General features: G+C 42.4%; 1 protein-coding gene across 1 annotated transcript; it reads left to right on the forward strand.

Annotated features, from left to right (window-relative positions):
• The first annotated feature begins 512 nt into the window (after window positions 1-512).
• On the forward strand, window positions 513-6,176 carry LOC129859886 (histone deacetylase complex subunit SAP18-like). Its single transcript, XM_055930108.1, has 4 exons — window positions 513-683; window positions 946-1,055; window positions 2,157-2,279; window positions 5,726-6,176. The coding sequence occupies exons 1-4, from the start codon at window positions 612-614 to the stop codon at window positions 5,889-5,891; spliced, it is 471 nt and encodes a 156-aa protein (XP_055786083.1). The 5' UTR covers window positions 513-611; the 3' UTR covers window positions 5,892-6,176.
• The last annotated feature ends 9,152 nt before the right edge of the window (window positions 6,177-15,328 follow it).

The following is a 15,328-nucleotide window of genomic DNA, read 5'->3' on the forward strand; positions in this document are numbered from 1 at the left end:
GGTTCCCGAGTGGCGCAGCGGTCTAAGGCACTGCATCTCAGTGCTAGAGGCATCACTACAGACTCTGGTTTGATTCCAGGCTGTATCACAACCGGCCGTGATTGGGAGTTCCATAGAGCGGCGCACATTTGGCCCAGCGTCGTCCAGGGATAGGGTTTGGCCAGGGTAGGCCGTCATTGTAAATAATAATTTGTTCTTAACTGACTTGCCTAGTTAAATAAAGGTTAAATAAAAACACAAAATAAAAAGGTCAGGGTTCAGAGTGTGGACCTTCCAAGGATCCCGGATAGCAATAAACATAAGAATGGCTAGCATTGTCTACCGCCACCTGTTGGGAGGAAACTAGAAATACAATCGTTCATTGAAAACTATCTTTAATTATCTTTATCGGACTGGAGAGATTAGATGTTTATAAAACAAAATGTTTTAAAATCAAGCTAACTGCAATCTACTCGTATATGGTTTGTATACGGCAATCGTTAAAGTTATAGCGCACCTTTCTACGTCATCATGCTGGGAAAGCGGAAACGGAAACAACTATTTGGCACGGTGTTTGCAAATGTTCTGCTGTGAGCAACAACGTCAATTAATTAACTTATTTACTCCCTAAAATGGCTCTTGAATCAAGAATCACACAAGAAGAGATTCGAAAAATCCCTGAAAAGCCTATCGACCGAGAAAAGGTAGCTATAAGCACTTTATCTTCGCTTGGTTTGTGAGAAAGCAATTCGCTAACGTAGCTAGCATTAACCAGCCTGCTGTGCTAGCAAACGCAGCTGCACTGCTTGAACTGTGCAAGTGACTCCCACTTCAAACTAAACTAATTGGTTGTAGTTCTGTAAGCGGTTATACTGGCATTTAATATTTTTTTCCTGCTACCACATTTTCTAGGAGACTAGCCACGTGCCTGTCTAACCAGTTAGCTAACTGTTTGTGTGTCTATAGACTTGTCCTCTTCTGCTGCGGGTATTTACGACCAACGGTGGCAGGCATCACAGAGGGGACGAATTCGCACGAGGACAAGTCCCTTCAAGTGAGCTGCAAATCTACACATGGTAAGAATATATAAATGGTTGGCTGCACCTAGGGTCATGTGAGTAACCGAAAGGTTGCTAGATCGAATCCCCGAGCTGACGAGGTAAAAATCTGTCGTTCTTCCCCTGCACAAGGCAGTTAACCCACTGTTGTAACAAGGCAGTTAACCTGTCATTGTAAATAAGAATGTGTTCTTAACTGACTTACCTAGTTAAATAAAGGTAAATAAAAAATGTGATAGCCAGTGCTCGATTTGGACTGATAGGTGCAGGTGTTGTGCCGAAAATCTCCCCTCCGCCAGAATTCACCCCACCCCCCCTTCTAATTTCATTAATTTTGTGGCTAGAGTCAAATACTTTCTGTGGCACACATCAGAATCAAATACTTTCTATAGAACAAACTTCATGTCAGGATAGGTAACCGAAATTAATGTGTGTTATATTAAACAAGCAATAAACATTTCAGAACAACTATGGCTGAATTATTATCCTTACACTTTCAAAAATACTAGTCGAATAAGACATGGGAGAAATGACGAATTTCGGCAAAGAGATTTATTTATAGACTAATACAAAATCAGTAGTGGAGTTAGGTACAGGCGAAATGGGCAGCCACCCAGGGCGGCATCTTGCTGGGGGCCCGGGGGCGGGCGCTGTCAGGGGGGGGGTTCGCCCAGGGCGCCATACAAGCTAGAACCGCCACAGACACTTGAAACAAATAGCCAAACAGAAAACTGCAGACATGCTTTCTGCTACTAAGATCAGTGAAATGTAGGCTAAGCTGACAATGGAGTGAAGAGCAGAAATCTCAACTAGCAAGCAAGTCACAGCAATGAAGAACGCGAAGGGGGGGTGAATTCTGGCAGGGGGGAGATTTTCGGCACAACACCGGTACTCATTTTGGGTGTCGGTACTGTTTATATTTAGGCGCAGGAGCGACACAATACTTTTGAGCTAATGTTCTACAAGAAGTGCACGAACTCAAGGAGTAAAAAATTTGTTACTGGCACTCTGTTCTGCCCAAGTCGAGCACTGGTGATAGTGTTGTGTGTATTATACAGGGTACCATTGCTACATAGTTTTCATTATTGTGGTGATATATGATGTGTCCTTCTCCTGAAGGATGGATGCCTCGCTAAAGGAGCTGACCAGCCTAGTGAAGGAGGTGTACCCTGAAGCTCGGAAGAAAGGAACACACTTTGGTTTCGCCATCGTTTATCCTGAGCCCAAAAGAAATGGCTACAGGTTAGTATACTACTCTACGGCCCTAGCTTAAAGGTAGAGTCAGCGATATGACGTAGAGGCACAAAGTAAACAGCATTGTGGGTCAATTTCAGCAACAACTAAGAGCGTTGAAGCGCAAGTCTCAACTCCTGCTGTTTTGGTCCCGTGGCTATCACGCTAGAACAGCGTGAAGCGAACCCATTCACATCTGCAGATACTGTGTGTGAGTGTGTGAGAGCGAAGTCTTGCATCTTGCTCATCTCAATATCTGCGGTGCTGCTCGTGGCAATGTCATTTCGTTGGGTCTACCTTCAGAGCAACTGGGCTGTTGTAGATTGAAGTCACTCTGTGCTCTATAATCTTGGACACAGGGTGTGCACGGTTTTGTTCCAGCCCAGTACTAACACACCAGGGTTTCTGTTAGGAAATTGTGGCGCCGGATAACGTGACCTGGAAGATTTTAAAATGTGTCCATATGGCAGAGGCTGGTGATCTCGTGTTAGTAGACTTTTAAATTCAATAACATTTTAATTTCGATTTTTATGATTAACCACTTCACAATGATTTTGAAAAACAAAAACGTTATTGAAATAAAACTGGTCCATGAAAATTAGTATCTGAAAATATAACTAGCATGCAGAAGGTTAGAAATGGTAGGATAAATTGTTAGCTTCCCCAAATAATTGCCTCCATGTTTCCATGGTCAGATTTAGCCTATAGGCTACTTTGAAGCAAGGTAAGACATGTCTCATAATTTTAAATAAAATATTCAGGTTTCAAACAATTAAGTATTTAAAAAACAAAATGCATACTGCCTCCAGCTCACATTGTAAAGTGGTGGATGACGCGCTGATTGCTTGTTGACCTGCACATTCATAGTGAGTGGGAGGCCCGCTTCAATTACCAGTTGAGAAATAAAAATAGTAGCTCTCTTTAATCGTGTACCAAACCGGTTAACATGCGATTGCATTTAGAAATTGTACATTGAATGGGCTGATTAAAATCACATGTTTTACTCTAGCAGTAACCAGTTGAGGAGCTGCAGGAGAAATCCCGCTTAAAATAGGCTGTGTATGCATGTTTGATAGTTGTATTGGATAAATAAGATACACAATGAATAACAAAAATACACCAAATTATTCAAATGAACCTATAGACTGATAAGCATGACAGTCAAATGTATTTCCATCAATGATTTGAGTCTATGATTTGATAGAGCAGTCTGACTGAGCAGTGGTAGGCAGCAGCAGGCTCATAAGCATTCATTCAAACAGCACTTTCCTGCATTTGCCACCAGCTGTGCAGGACTACAATTTTATCCCTGATGTCCTTACACAGCTCTCTGATCTTGGCCATTGTGGAGAGGTTGTAGTCTGTTTGAGTGTGTGGAGAGGTGTCTTTTATACAGGTAATGAATTCAAACAGGTGCAGTTAATACAGGTAATGAGTGGAGAACAGGAGGGCTTCTTAAAGAAAAACTAAAAGGTCTGTGAGAGCCGGAATTGTTACTGGCTGGTAGGTGATCAAATACTTATGTCATGCAATAAAATGCAAATTAATTACTTAAATCACATTATCATTTTTTCTGGATTTTTGTTTTAGATTCCGTCTCTCACAGTTGAAGTGTACCTATGATAAAAATTACAGACCTCTACATGCTTTGTAAGTAGGAAAACCTGCAAAACTCGGCAGTGTGTCAAATACTTGTTCTCCCCACTGTATATAAAAATCGGGCGATTAATCGGTCTCTGCTTTTTTGGGGGGACCTCCAATAATCGGTATCGGCGGTGAAAAATCATAATCGGTCGGCCTCATATATATATGTAAAGTGTGTATATATATATATATATATATACACACTTTACATAAGTATTCAGACCCTTTACTCGGTACTTTGTTGAAGCACCTTTGGCAGCGATTACAGCATCAAGTCTTCTTTGGTATGACGCTACAAGCTTGGCACACCTGCATTTGGGGAGTTTCTCCCATTTTCCCTGCAGATCCTCTCAAGCTCTGTCAGGTTGGATGGAGAGTGTTGCTGCACAGCTATTTTCAGGTCTCTCCAGAGATGTTCGATCAGGTTCAAGTCTGGAATCTGGCTGGGCCACTCGAGGACATTTGGAGACTTGTCCCGAATTCACTCCTGCCTTGGCTGTGTGCTTAGGGTCGTTGTCCTGTTGGAAGGTGAACCTTTGCCCCAGTCTGAGGTCCTGAGTGCTCTGGAGCAGGTTTTCATCAAGGATCTCTCCGTACTTTGCTCTGTTAATCTTTCCTTCAATCCTGACTAGTCTCCCAGTCCCTGCCGCTGAAAAACATCCCCACAGCACGATGCTGCCACCACCATGCTTCACCTTAGGGATGATGCTAGGTTTCCTTCAGATGTGAGGCTTGGCATTCAGGCCAAAGAGTTCAATCTTGGTTTCATCAGACAAGAGAATCTTGTTTCTCATGGTCTGAGAGTCCTTTAGGTGCCTTTTGGCAAACTCCAAGCGGACTGTCATGTGCTTTTTACTGAGTGGCGGCTTCCGTCTGGCCACTCTACCATAAAGGCCTGATTTGGTGGAGTGCTGCAGAGATAGTTGTTTTTCTGGAAGGTTCTCTGATCTCCACAGAGTAACTCTGGAGCTCTGTTGTTGACCATCAGGTTCTTGGTCACCTCCCTAACCAAGGCCCTTCTCCCCTGATTGCTCAGTTTGGCCGGGCGGCCAGCTCTAGGAAGAGTCTTGGAAGAAGTTTAGAACCACCATTTAAGAATGATGGAGGCCACTGTTCTTGGAGCCCTTCAATGCTGCAGAAATGTTTTGGCACCCTTCCCCAGATCTGTGCCTCGACTTAAACCTGTCTCGGAGCTCTACAGACAATTCCTTCAACCTCATGGCTTGGTTTTCGCTCTGACATGCACTGTCAACTGTGGGACCTTATATAGACGGGTGTGTCTTTCCAAATCCATGTCCAATCAATTGATTTTACCACAGGTGGACTCCAATCAAGTTGTAGAAACATCTCAAGGATGATCAATGGAAACAGGATGCACCTGAGCTCAATTTTGAGTCTCATAGCAAAGGGTCTGAATACTTATGTAAATAAGGTATTTCTGTTTTTAAATTTAAGCAATTTCAAAAAAGCTTTTTTTGCTTTGTCATGATGTGGTTTTGAGTGTGGATTGAGTAGGAAAACAATTAAATTAATCAATTTTAGATTAAGGCTGTAACGTAACAAAATGTGGGTAATGTCAAGGCGTCTGAATACTTTCCTAATGCTCTGTAGTTGTTGCGGAAGTCGGCCTGACATTGCTGTTTGTTTTGTGCATTGCTGACTCTACCTTAAATCAAGAGCTTGGTGGTAAGTGGATTAGGTACATCGGCTGTGTTTGCCTTTTTAAAAGTATTTAAACAGTGCCTCAGTTGTTTGATTGGATGATGTCATTATGAATACTGTTGTCTCACCCACGGTCTCTATGGTTACAGAGTGAAAGACATCGGCAACACTGTGTCAGGCAGGAAGGGGGAAAATGACTCCATGACGCTACAGTCGCAGCGCTTCCAGATAGGAGACTACCTGGACATAGCCATCACACCACCTAACAGAGCCCCCCCACTTAACCCACGCATGGGCATGGGGAGGCCCTTCTGAACACATACACACCTGAACATAACCACCATATCACAAAACCCAAACCCACCTCTAAACATACATAAAGCCTTTCTGATCACACTGACGGACTCTTACCATCTCTCAGGAGACTACCGGGACTTTCAATAGGGCCGTCCTTCAGATTTGACTCCCCAACATACATGCTTTTTTTGGGGCCTTTTTATCTTCTGATAGATCATATTTATCAGACATGCATGTTACTTTTTTACCCTCTTGTCTCCCATCTTGGATAATGTGAAATAAAGTTGCCGTCTTACAATAAAACATTTTCTGTCATTCCTTTTTATAACAATACCAGCAGGAAGAGGGTTTGTTTAATGCCTGGTCTGGTGTAGTTAGGGTTGTTGCAATGTCATAATGGTTCCTATAGGGTGCAGCATTAATACACAAATACTGGTAACCCAGTCTAGACCCATCCCACTAGAACAGAGGAAGCCATCTGGGGCCTTGTGTTTCCTTTCATCCCAGCTCATCTGTTTCCAAAGGCTTCTCTTGGAATGTTTCTTTTTTCATCCCTAATGTACTATTTAAAATAAATTTAAAAAATCCACCTTGTGAAGAGTGGTGTAATAAAGCTGTTGGCATGGTGATTACTAGACCCCTTATTTCTGGAATCCAGCAGTAATGAGGATGGAACATCAGGGCTGGCAGGCGGATCCCTGTGGTCCTGCAGAACCAAACCTGTACTGTCATCTAGGCCAGGGAACCCCTCTGCCATCTGCTCATCTGGCCTGGATCCAGTTATTGAATCTGATGTTTTATATTGATGAATGCCTCTTATACTATACTTCACTTAGGAGAGACCTTATAGACCCCATAGACAATATATCAGTTGCCAGTAATTCTAATTGTTCTACATCTATGATCGACTCTACCAATAAGGATAGCCATTTTAATGTTCTGGGCCCATAGCTACAAAGCGTCTCAGGGTATGAGTGCTGATCTAGGATCAGTTTGGCCTTTTAGATCATAATTAAAATATATTGACAGATCCTAGATCAGCACTGCTACTCTGAATTGCTTTGTGGACATGGGACCAGGTCTTGATTTTTTTTTCACTTGACAAAATTCTGATGTAGCTTAAATTATTGTATGAACAAAGTGACAATGACTTTCTTTCTAATCGAATAAGCCTCAGTGAGTTTGAAGACTTGTTTTGAAACCTGTTCCTGTCTCTGCATTCTAAGCTCTGCGTTGATTGATAATGCATCGCTGCTAATGTTGGCAGTCATTAATTCACATTAGACACGGCTATCATTGGATGCAGCAGACTGAGAAAAGGTTATGACACCATTGAGGATTTTATTAGAGATAATGCATATTTCCTGAAGAAGACATTCATCTGAGGCTCAGCGGTTTTGATGTGACTATCCCATTTCATTCCTCCAATGGTTTCTATAGGGAACATACACAAAACAGTGACATGCTGACCACCGAATCCCCCACAGTCAGGTGCGTTGCAGTATAATGCTTCTAGGTTAGGCTAATTTACAGCTCCGTTGATCTGTTGATTCTCAGATACACCGGAACAACCTCGGAATAGGTTGTCATGTCACATCAGAGGCCCAGTCACTGGGGTTATCGAGCCCACTATATACTGTAATGGCATAATGGGTATTGTGTCTCTGAAATGAGAAGAGACATCACAGAGAATAACACAACAGACTGACGCTTCAGTGGCAATTTGCTTTAATGACAACGGACATTTGAATCAGAGGAGCAAACCATTTTTCATCAGAGCAAATATCGGCTGAGTTATTCCACCTGAGCTACGCAGAGGCCACGGTGGGTATTCAGAGTAAATGGGAAGAGATGTAAAGACAAGCCCATGTTTTAGGGAGAGAGCGTTTTCTCTGTCTGACCACGCCATCCCGGTTCATTTATTCGACACGCTGCTGTCAGACGGGTGTGTGGGGGGGGGGGGGGGCTGTTTATTCTCCGAGAGCAATCGCTGGGTTTATTTATAGTTGGCCCCCAACTGGGTGTGTGGCACTTGGAGAAATTGCCAATTAAGGAGCAAGCACACCAATGATTGCGGGACTGCATTGGTGAGACAGACACAGCTGCGACAATGGACAGGATGGATAGAAAGGAGTAGAACATGAATGAAGAGATGAAGCAGCACTCACACACCCAAGTCCCTTGGCCAATGAAATTAATGGTTTTAATATCAGGGAGTATCCTAGATTGGATTAGAATTGCAGATTATATGATATGATATTAACAGGCACGTGCACTCTTGATTCAGCCACATCCATCATATTACACATGCAAGTGTGCTCATGCCAAGAAGTTTGTGTGTGTGTTTCTTTTCTATCTCTGGCCTGATGGTGTACTCAGCCCATTAGCCACCCAGTCGTAGCTGAGCACTGTCCAAAGGGCTAATTGAGATGAATAGTTATTTCCCTGTGTGCGGTGGTGCTACCAGTCCAGTAGGTCTGGGCGACTCTACAGAGTTATCGACAGAGTTGGCCTTGCCTTTGGCCATTATTGTTTTCAACCAAAAAGCCTTGTTGAAATCAAAATGGACAAAATCTAATACCATGTCTTTAAACATTATTATGACGTACACTAAGTATACAAAATATTAAAGATGCACTATGCAGAAATCGCTCAGGCATTTCCTTGTTGCTAAAATTGGAACAGTTCGCCTAATTTCAGTTTGTGTGACAAAACAAGCAAGAATAGTGTAGATAATCATTGTAACACCAAAACCGCTGTGAAATATCTTTCCCATAACCCTGAATATAGTATTTTCAGCTTTTTGAAGCTGGTGTATAAAAACAAAAGTAAAAGACACAAACACAAAACTTAAGAATGGGAAGCATAGAAATAGTGCACATAGAACAGATACACCGCTTCTTAGACTTGCTTTCAATGACAATGACAGATCTATAACACAAAAAGTTACATATTGCAGCTTTAAGAACACCTTCCTAATATTGAGTTGTCCAGACCTGTGCCTGGGTGCATCTTCTACTGGCAGCCTCTTCAGCCAACCACTCTGGTCTGAGTCACAGACCATGGCATCAGCCTGGCAAGACGACCTTGAACTTACCCTGGAGGCTCATGGGACAGGGGCCAGTGTGTGTGTCCGATACGGACGGCTGACATTAAATGGCATTTCTGGCAGCAGGTGTGTTTGAAGGAAACCTATTAAGAAAGAGACTCACCCCCATCTCTCTCTCTCTCTCTCTCTCTCTCTCTCTCTCTCTCTCTCTCTCACTCTCTATCATCTCTCTCTCTCTCTCCCTCTCTCGCTCTCACTCTCTCTCTTTCTTTTACTCCCCCTTCTCTCTCTCAACCTATCTATTTATGTTTCTATCTATGTACAGTGTATTCAGAAAGTACTCAGACCCCTTGACTTTTTCCACATTCTGTTACATTACAGCCTTATTCTAAAATGGATTAAATAAAAATCTACACTCAATACCCCATAATGACGAAGCGAAAACTGTTTTTTAGATTTTTTTTGCAAATACAAAAATACATTATTTACATAAGTATTCAGACCCTTTGCTATGAGACTCGAAATTGAGCTCTGGTGCATCCTGTTTCCATTGATCATCCTTGAGATGTTTCTACTACTTGATTGGAGTCCACCTGTTGTAAATTCAATTGATTGGACATGATTTGGAAAGACACACCTGTCTATATAATGTCCCACAGTTGATAGTGCATGTCAGAGCAAAAACCAAGCCATGAGGTCGCAGGAATTATCCGTAGAGCTCCGAGACAGGATTGTGTAGAGGCACAGATCTGGGGAAGGGTACCAAAAAATGTCTGCAGCATTGAAGGTCCCCCAAAACACATTTGCATCCATCATTCTTTAATTGAAAATGTTTGGAACCACCAAGACTCTTCCTAGAGCTGGCCGCCCGGCCAAACTGATCAATCGGGGGAGAATGGCCTTGGTCAGGGAGGTGACCAAGAACCTGATGGTCACTCTGACAGAGCTCTAGACTTCCTCTGTGGAGATGGGAGAAAGTTCCAGAAGGAAAACCATCTCTGCAGCACTCCACCAATTAGGCCTTGATGGTAGAGTGTCCAGGCGGACGCCACTCCTCGTTAAAAGGTAAATGACAGCCCACTTGGAGTTTGCCAAAAGGCACCTAAAGACTCTCAGATCATGAGAAACAAGACTTTCTGGTCTGATGAAACCAAGATTGAACTCTTTGGCCTGAATGCCAAGCGTCACGTCTGGAGGAAACCTGGCACCATCCCTACGGTGAAGCATGGTGTTGGCAGTATCATGCTGTGGGGATGTTTTTCAGCGGCAGGGACTGGGAGACTAGTCAGGATCGAGGGAAAGATTAACAGAGCAAAGTACGGAGAGATCCTTGATGAAAACCTGCTCCAGAGCGTTCAGGACCTCAGACTAGGGCGAAGGTTCACCTTCCAACAGGACAACAACCCTAAGCACACAGCCAAGACAACGCAGGAGTGGCTTCGGGACAAGTTTCTGAATGTCCTTGAGATGTTCAGCCAGAGCCCGGACTTGAACCGTATCGAACATCTCCTGACCTGAAAATAGCTGTGCAGAAACTCCCCAAATACAGGTGTTCCAAGCTTGTAGCGTCATACCCAAGAAGACTTGAGGCTGTAATCGCTGCCAACGGTGCTTCAACAAAGTACTGAGTAACGGGTCTGAATACTTATGTAAATGTGATCTTTTATTTATTTATTTTTTTGCAAAAATGTCTCAAAACCTATTTTTGCTTTGTCATTATGGGGTATTGCTTGTAGATTGATGAGGGGAAAAAACAATTAAATACATTTTAGAATAAGGCTGTAACGTAACAAAATGTGGAAAAAGTCAAGGGATCTGAATACTTTCCGAATGCCCTGTATGTGTTCAGAGAATATTAGCTGCCTCATTGACTAAGTAGCATCACGTTTGAATTCATTAACTGCATTGATGGGAATTTTTATTCTCCAGCCTCAATGTTTTTTCCAAACTAAGAGGTTTGTATTGGGAACACATTATCAGATGGCAGGAGGGAAAACCCCCCAGGGCTACATGTTTGACGCCTCTGCTCTAGCGTGTGCGTGTGTGTGTGGTGTTGGCATGCGTGTTCGTGCGTGCGGTGTGTGGCTACAGTAGGCTCTCAGCAGAGGTCAATGGGATGTGAACTGTGATTGACAGGTTGAGGAAAGAGGGATGTCAGGCAGAGTGACAGAGCTCTTTCTATTATTCCCTCTCTCCTTTCCTTTTGATAACACAGCTGTGAAGAACAGCGCACCTCTTGAGACTGCAGGCGCTGACACTTTTTTCTGTTTCTTTAGTGTAACAACCATCCAATAGTCATCTACCAACCCTCTATATACCAACCCTCTATATACCAAGCCTCTATCTACCAACCCTCTATCTACCAACCCTCTATATACCAACCCTCTATATACCAACCCTCTATCTACCAACCCTCTATCTACCAACCCTCTATATACCAACCCTCTATCTACCAACCCTCTATATACCAACCCTCTATATACCAACTGTGACGACCCTCCCACTCTGTCTGCCGTATTATCTCTTTGTTCTTGTTTCCTTATTAGGATGTCGGTGGGCGGAGTTGGGAGGGTCATCAGCTACATGGGAAACACCTGGGCCCGGTGTCTCCCAGGATAAATGCACCACTTCCCCATTCATGGAGGAGACTCTCTCCATGCAGACACCGTCATAGATTTTGTTGTGGCTTTTTGTGACTTTTTGGTTGTTTGCTTTAGCACCTTTCAACACACCGCATTATCACATTCATGCATGCCAAAACACTCGCTTACACTACTGATTACTGATTACACACACCATTGTTAATTGCATTTAGGTTACCTTAGTTAAATAAATATATTTTGTTATTCCTTATCTCCACGTTGTCTCCCTTTTGTTACGGGCTTTGAGCCAGTTCGTGACACAACCCTCTATATACAAAACCTCTATATACAAACCCTCTATATACCAACCCTCTATCTACCAACCCTCTATATAGCAACCCTCTATATACCAACCCTCTATATACCAACCCTCTATATACCAACCCTCTATATACCAACCCTCTATCTACCAACCCTCTATCTACCAACCCTCTATATACCAACCCTCTATATACCAACCCTCTATATACAAACCCTCTATATACCAACCCTCTAAATACCAAACCTCTATCTACCAACCCTCTATATACCAACCCTCTATATAGAAACCCTCTATATACCAACCCTCTATATACCAACCCTCTATATACCAACCCTCTATATACCAACCCTATATATACGAACCCTCCATATACCAACCCTTTCTGTATAGTGCAAATCCTCAGCAACGAAGACAGCACAACCACAACACACACAACAACACTGATTCAAATAGATACTCACTCTCCTTGCATTTGGATTTTATGCGTTATGTGTCAAATTTGAGAGTTAATGATTTGGTTATAATTCATTATAGCTGCATGTCCTAGCTCAAATATCATCTGCAACCCCTCATCTCTCTCTCTCTCTTTCTCCCTCTCTCTCTCTCTCTCTCTCTCTCTCTCTCTCTCTCTCTCCTCCTCTCCCCTTCTGCCTCATTAGATAATCTACAGTGCCTTCAGAAAGTGTTCACACCCCTTTACTTTTTCCAGATTTTGTTGTGTTACAGCCGGAATAAAACTGGCCTATAACTACCCCATAATGTCAAAGTGGAATTATGTTTTTCATGTTTAAAAAAATTAAATATCATAAAAAATGGAAAGCTGAAATGTCTTGAGTCAATAAGTATTCAACCCCTTTGTTATGGCGAGCCTGAATAAGTTCAGGAGTAAAAATGGGCTTAATAACAAGTCGCATAATAAGTTGCATGGACTATGTGTGCTATAATAGTGTTTAACATTATTTTTGACTACCTCATCTCTATACCCCATACATACAGATGTCAGTAAGGTCGATCAGTTGAACAGTGAATTTCTAACACAGATTCAACCACAAAAACCAGGGAGGTTTTCTAAATCCTCGCAAAGAAGGGCACTTATTGGTAAAAAAAGGGGGAAAAAGCTGACATTGATATCCCTTTGAGCATGGTGAAGATGTTAATTAGTCACTTCAAAGATACAGGTGTCCTTCCTAACTCAGTTGCCGGAGAGGATGGAAACAGCTCAGGGATTTCACAGGCCAATGGTGACTTTAACACAGTTACTGAGTTTAATGTCTGTGATAGGAGAAAACTGAGGATTTATCAACAACATTGTAGTTACTCTACAATACTAACCTAATTGACAGAGTGAAAAGAAGGAAGCCTGTACAGAATAAAAATATTCCAAAACATGCATCCTGTTTGCAATAAGGCACTAAAGTAAAACTGCAAAAAATGTGGCAAAGCAATTAACTTGACAACCAACCAACTTGACAGAGCTTGAAGAATTAAAATAATAATAATGTGCAAATATTGTACAATCCTGGTGTGTAAAGCTCTTCCAGACTTACCCACAAAGTCTCACAGCTGTAATCGCTGCCAAAATGTGATTCTAACATGTATTGACTCAGGGTTGTGAATACTTATGTAAATGAGATTTTTCTGTATTTCATTTTCAATAAATTAGCAAAGATTTCTGAAAACATGTTTTCACTTTGTCATTATGGGGTATTGTGTGTAGATGGGTGAGAGAAAAAAACTATTTAATCCATTTTGAATTCAGGCTGTAACACAACAAAAGGTGGATAAGTCAAGGGGTATGAATACTTTCTGAAGGCAGTGTATGTTAACGACCGTCTCGTTAAGGGCAAAACAGATTTATTGTACATTTGCATTTCCTCGCGTGTCAATTATGTTAATTAGACCGCTGACAGTAATGTGCTTATTCTGGAGGATGTACAGGGAGCTTACCTTCAGCTGAAATGAGTCCGGGGCTTCTCAAGCCCTTAATTGGAGCAATCTGGTACGCTAATGCTGGGCTTGTACAAAAGCCTGCACACCCTGTATCTCTCCAGGCCTGGTTTTGAAGAGTTCTGTTTCTGAGTGGAGCGTACCACAGGTTCAGATGGAGGCCATGGTTAGAGAGCAGTGGCTAGGAGACATACAGGAATGCTGACTGTCCATTTATGATGAGCTCACTGCCCACTGTAATACAGCCTCATAGAGATCCTATTCAATTCCTAATCCTATGTACATCCCCTCCTGTTACGCTAGTCATAGTAGCTAGGTTTCCATCCAAGTGGCGACAGATTTTCATGCGAATATTCAAAAATCTGCATAAAAACAATATGTGTTTCCATCAGACTGACTTGTTGTGGATAAAAGCCTGTGCGTGATGACGTAGTGCACATAAAAATAACTTTTGCGCTACGTTCCCATGTTCCGAATAGTTAACTGGATTTCCATCATCATTTTTACTCTACCAATGGTTTTGTCACAAAAACTGTTGCATAAATAGCAAACTTACACAATCTGTTTTTTTTCACATGTTCTCTGGACTTTGCTGATAAATGAGAAATATGGATAAGAGTAAAATCATTTTATTTTATTTGATAATTGGCAGCCAAGCACCAATCATCATGTCACCAGCATTCAAGTAATAGCCTACCCTCGATGTTTAGCCTATTGGCAATGTGCCTGATCACTGTGCACTTAACCCCCATGTGAAGTTCATCATAATTTATTTCATCTGCTATAAACTTCTGATGCTTTTCCATGTGGTGGTGGTTCGCCCATATCATCGTGTGACTCCAAGTTTACTTCCATATGATGGATATTGTATGAATATTTGTGCATAAAGGCATTTCTACCGCCATTTCTCCCATATTTAATTTGACCGACAAAAAAAGATCCCACCATGTCCAACGAGCAAATTGTCTGTCGACATTTCTGAAATTATACCGACATTTCCTGTTTCTGTAAGTCCTGTCGCAACTTTTTTTAATGCGCCAGGTAATTAATCCACATGAAATGGTTGGGTGGAAACCTGAGAGATATCAGCCTCACTCAAGGCCTGGAGAATACCCTGCCCTGATCAGACAGCATGCTTCTTGGCTTCCTTTGACTGTTGACTACCCGCTCTAGGGGATGAAGAAACCGTGGTCTTTTGCTGTGTGGTTTTCCTTGTGGTGTTACTATACAGGCTTTTTCTGTGGATGGCTAGGTAGTCAGGACCCCACGAAGAGGCTGGGTCACATCACATACGCACACACACACCGTATCCTCTGGGCTGTGCTGCCAGTCCTAGCACCACAGGGAGAACTGTCTGAGGTCTGGAAGCTATAAATGCTGAGAGAGAGCGAGAGAGAGAGAGAATATGAATCTGTCTCAGGATGGATTCCTGAGCTTTTATGATGGAGTCCATACTTCCTCCAACCCCTTCAGTTCAAAATGGCAGAAACATACAGTATTCACTACCATCACTGCAGGGGCCATGAAGCCTTGGTGAGGAAGCCATTTCTCAGCC

Source organism: Salvelinus fontinalis, chromosome 7, assembly GCF_029448725.1.
Source record: "Salvelinus fontinalis isolate EN_2023a chromosome 7, ASM2944872v1, whole genome shotgun sequence".
Classification (NCBI taxonomy): Eukaryota; Metazoa; Chordata; class Actinopteri; order Salmoniformes; family Salmonidae; genus Salvelinus; species Salvelinus fontinalis.

What these genes read in the sequence shown, in the direction of transcription:
- LOC129859886 (XM_055930108.1), top strand. Translation starts at nt 612, where the DNA reads ATGGCTCTTGAATCAAGAATCACACAAGAAGAGATTCGAAAAATCCCT. An exon ending in AGCCTATCGACCGAGAAAAG is followed by an intron (nt 684 to 945) that starts GTAGCTATAAGC and finishes GTGTGTCTATAG; the next exon opens with ACTTGTCCTCTTCTGCTGCG. An exon ending in GAGCTGCAAATCTACACATG is followed by an intron (nt 1,056 to 2,156) that starts GTAAGAATATAT and finishes CTTCTCCTGAAG; the next exon opens with GATGGATGCCTCGCTAAAGG.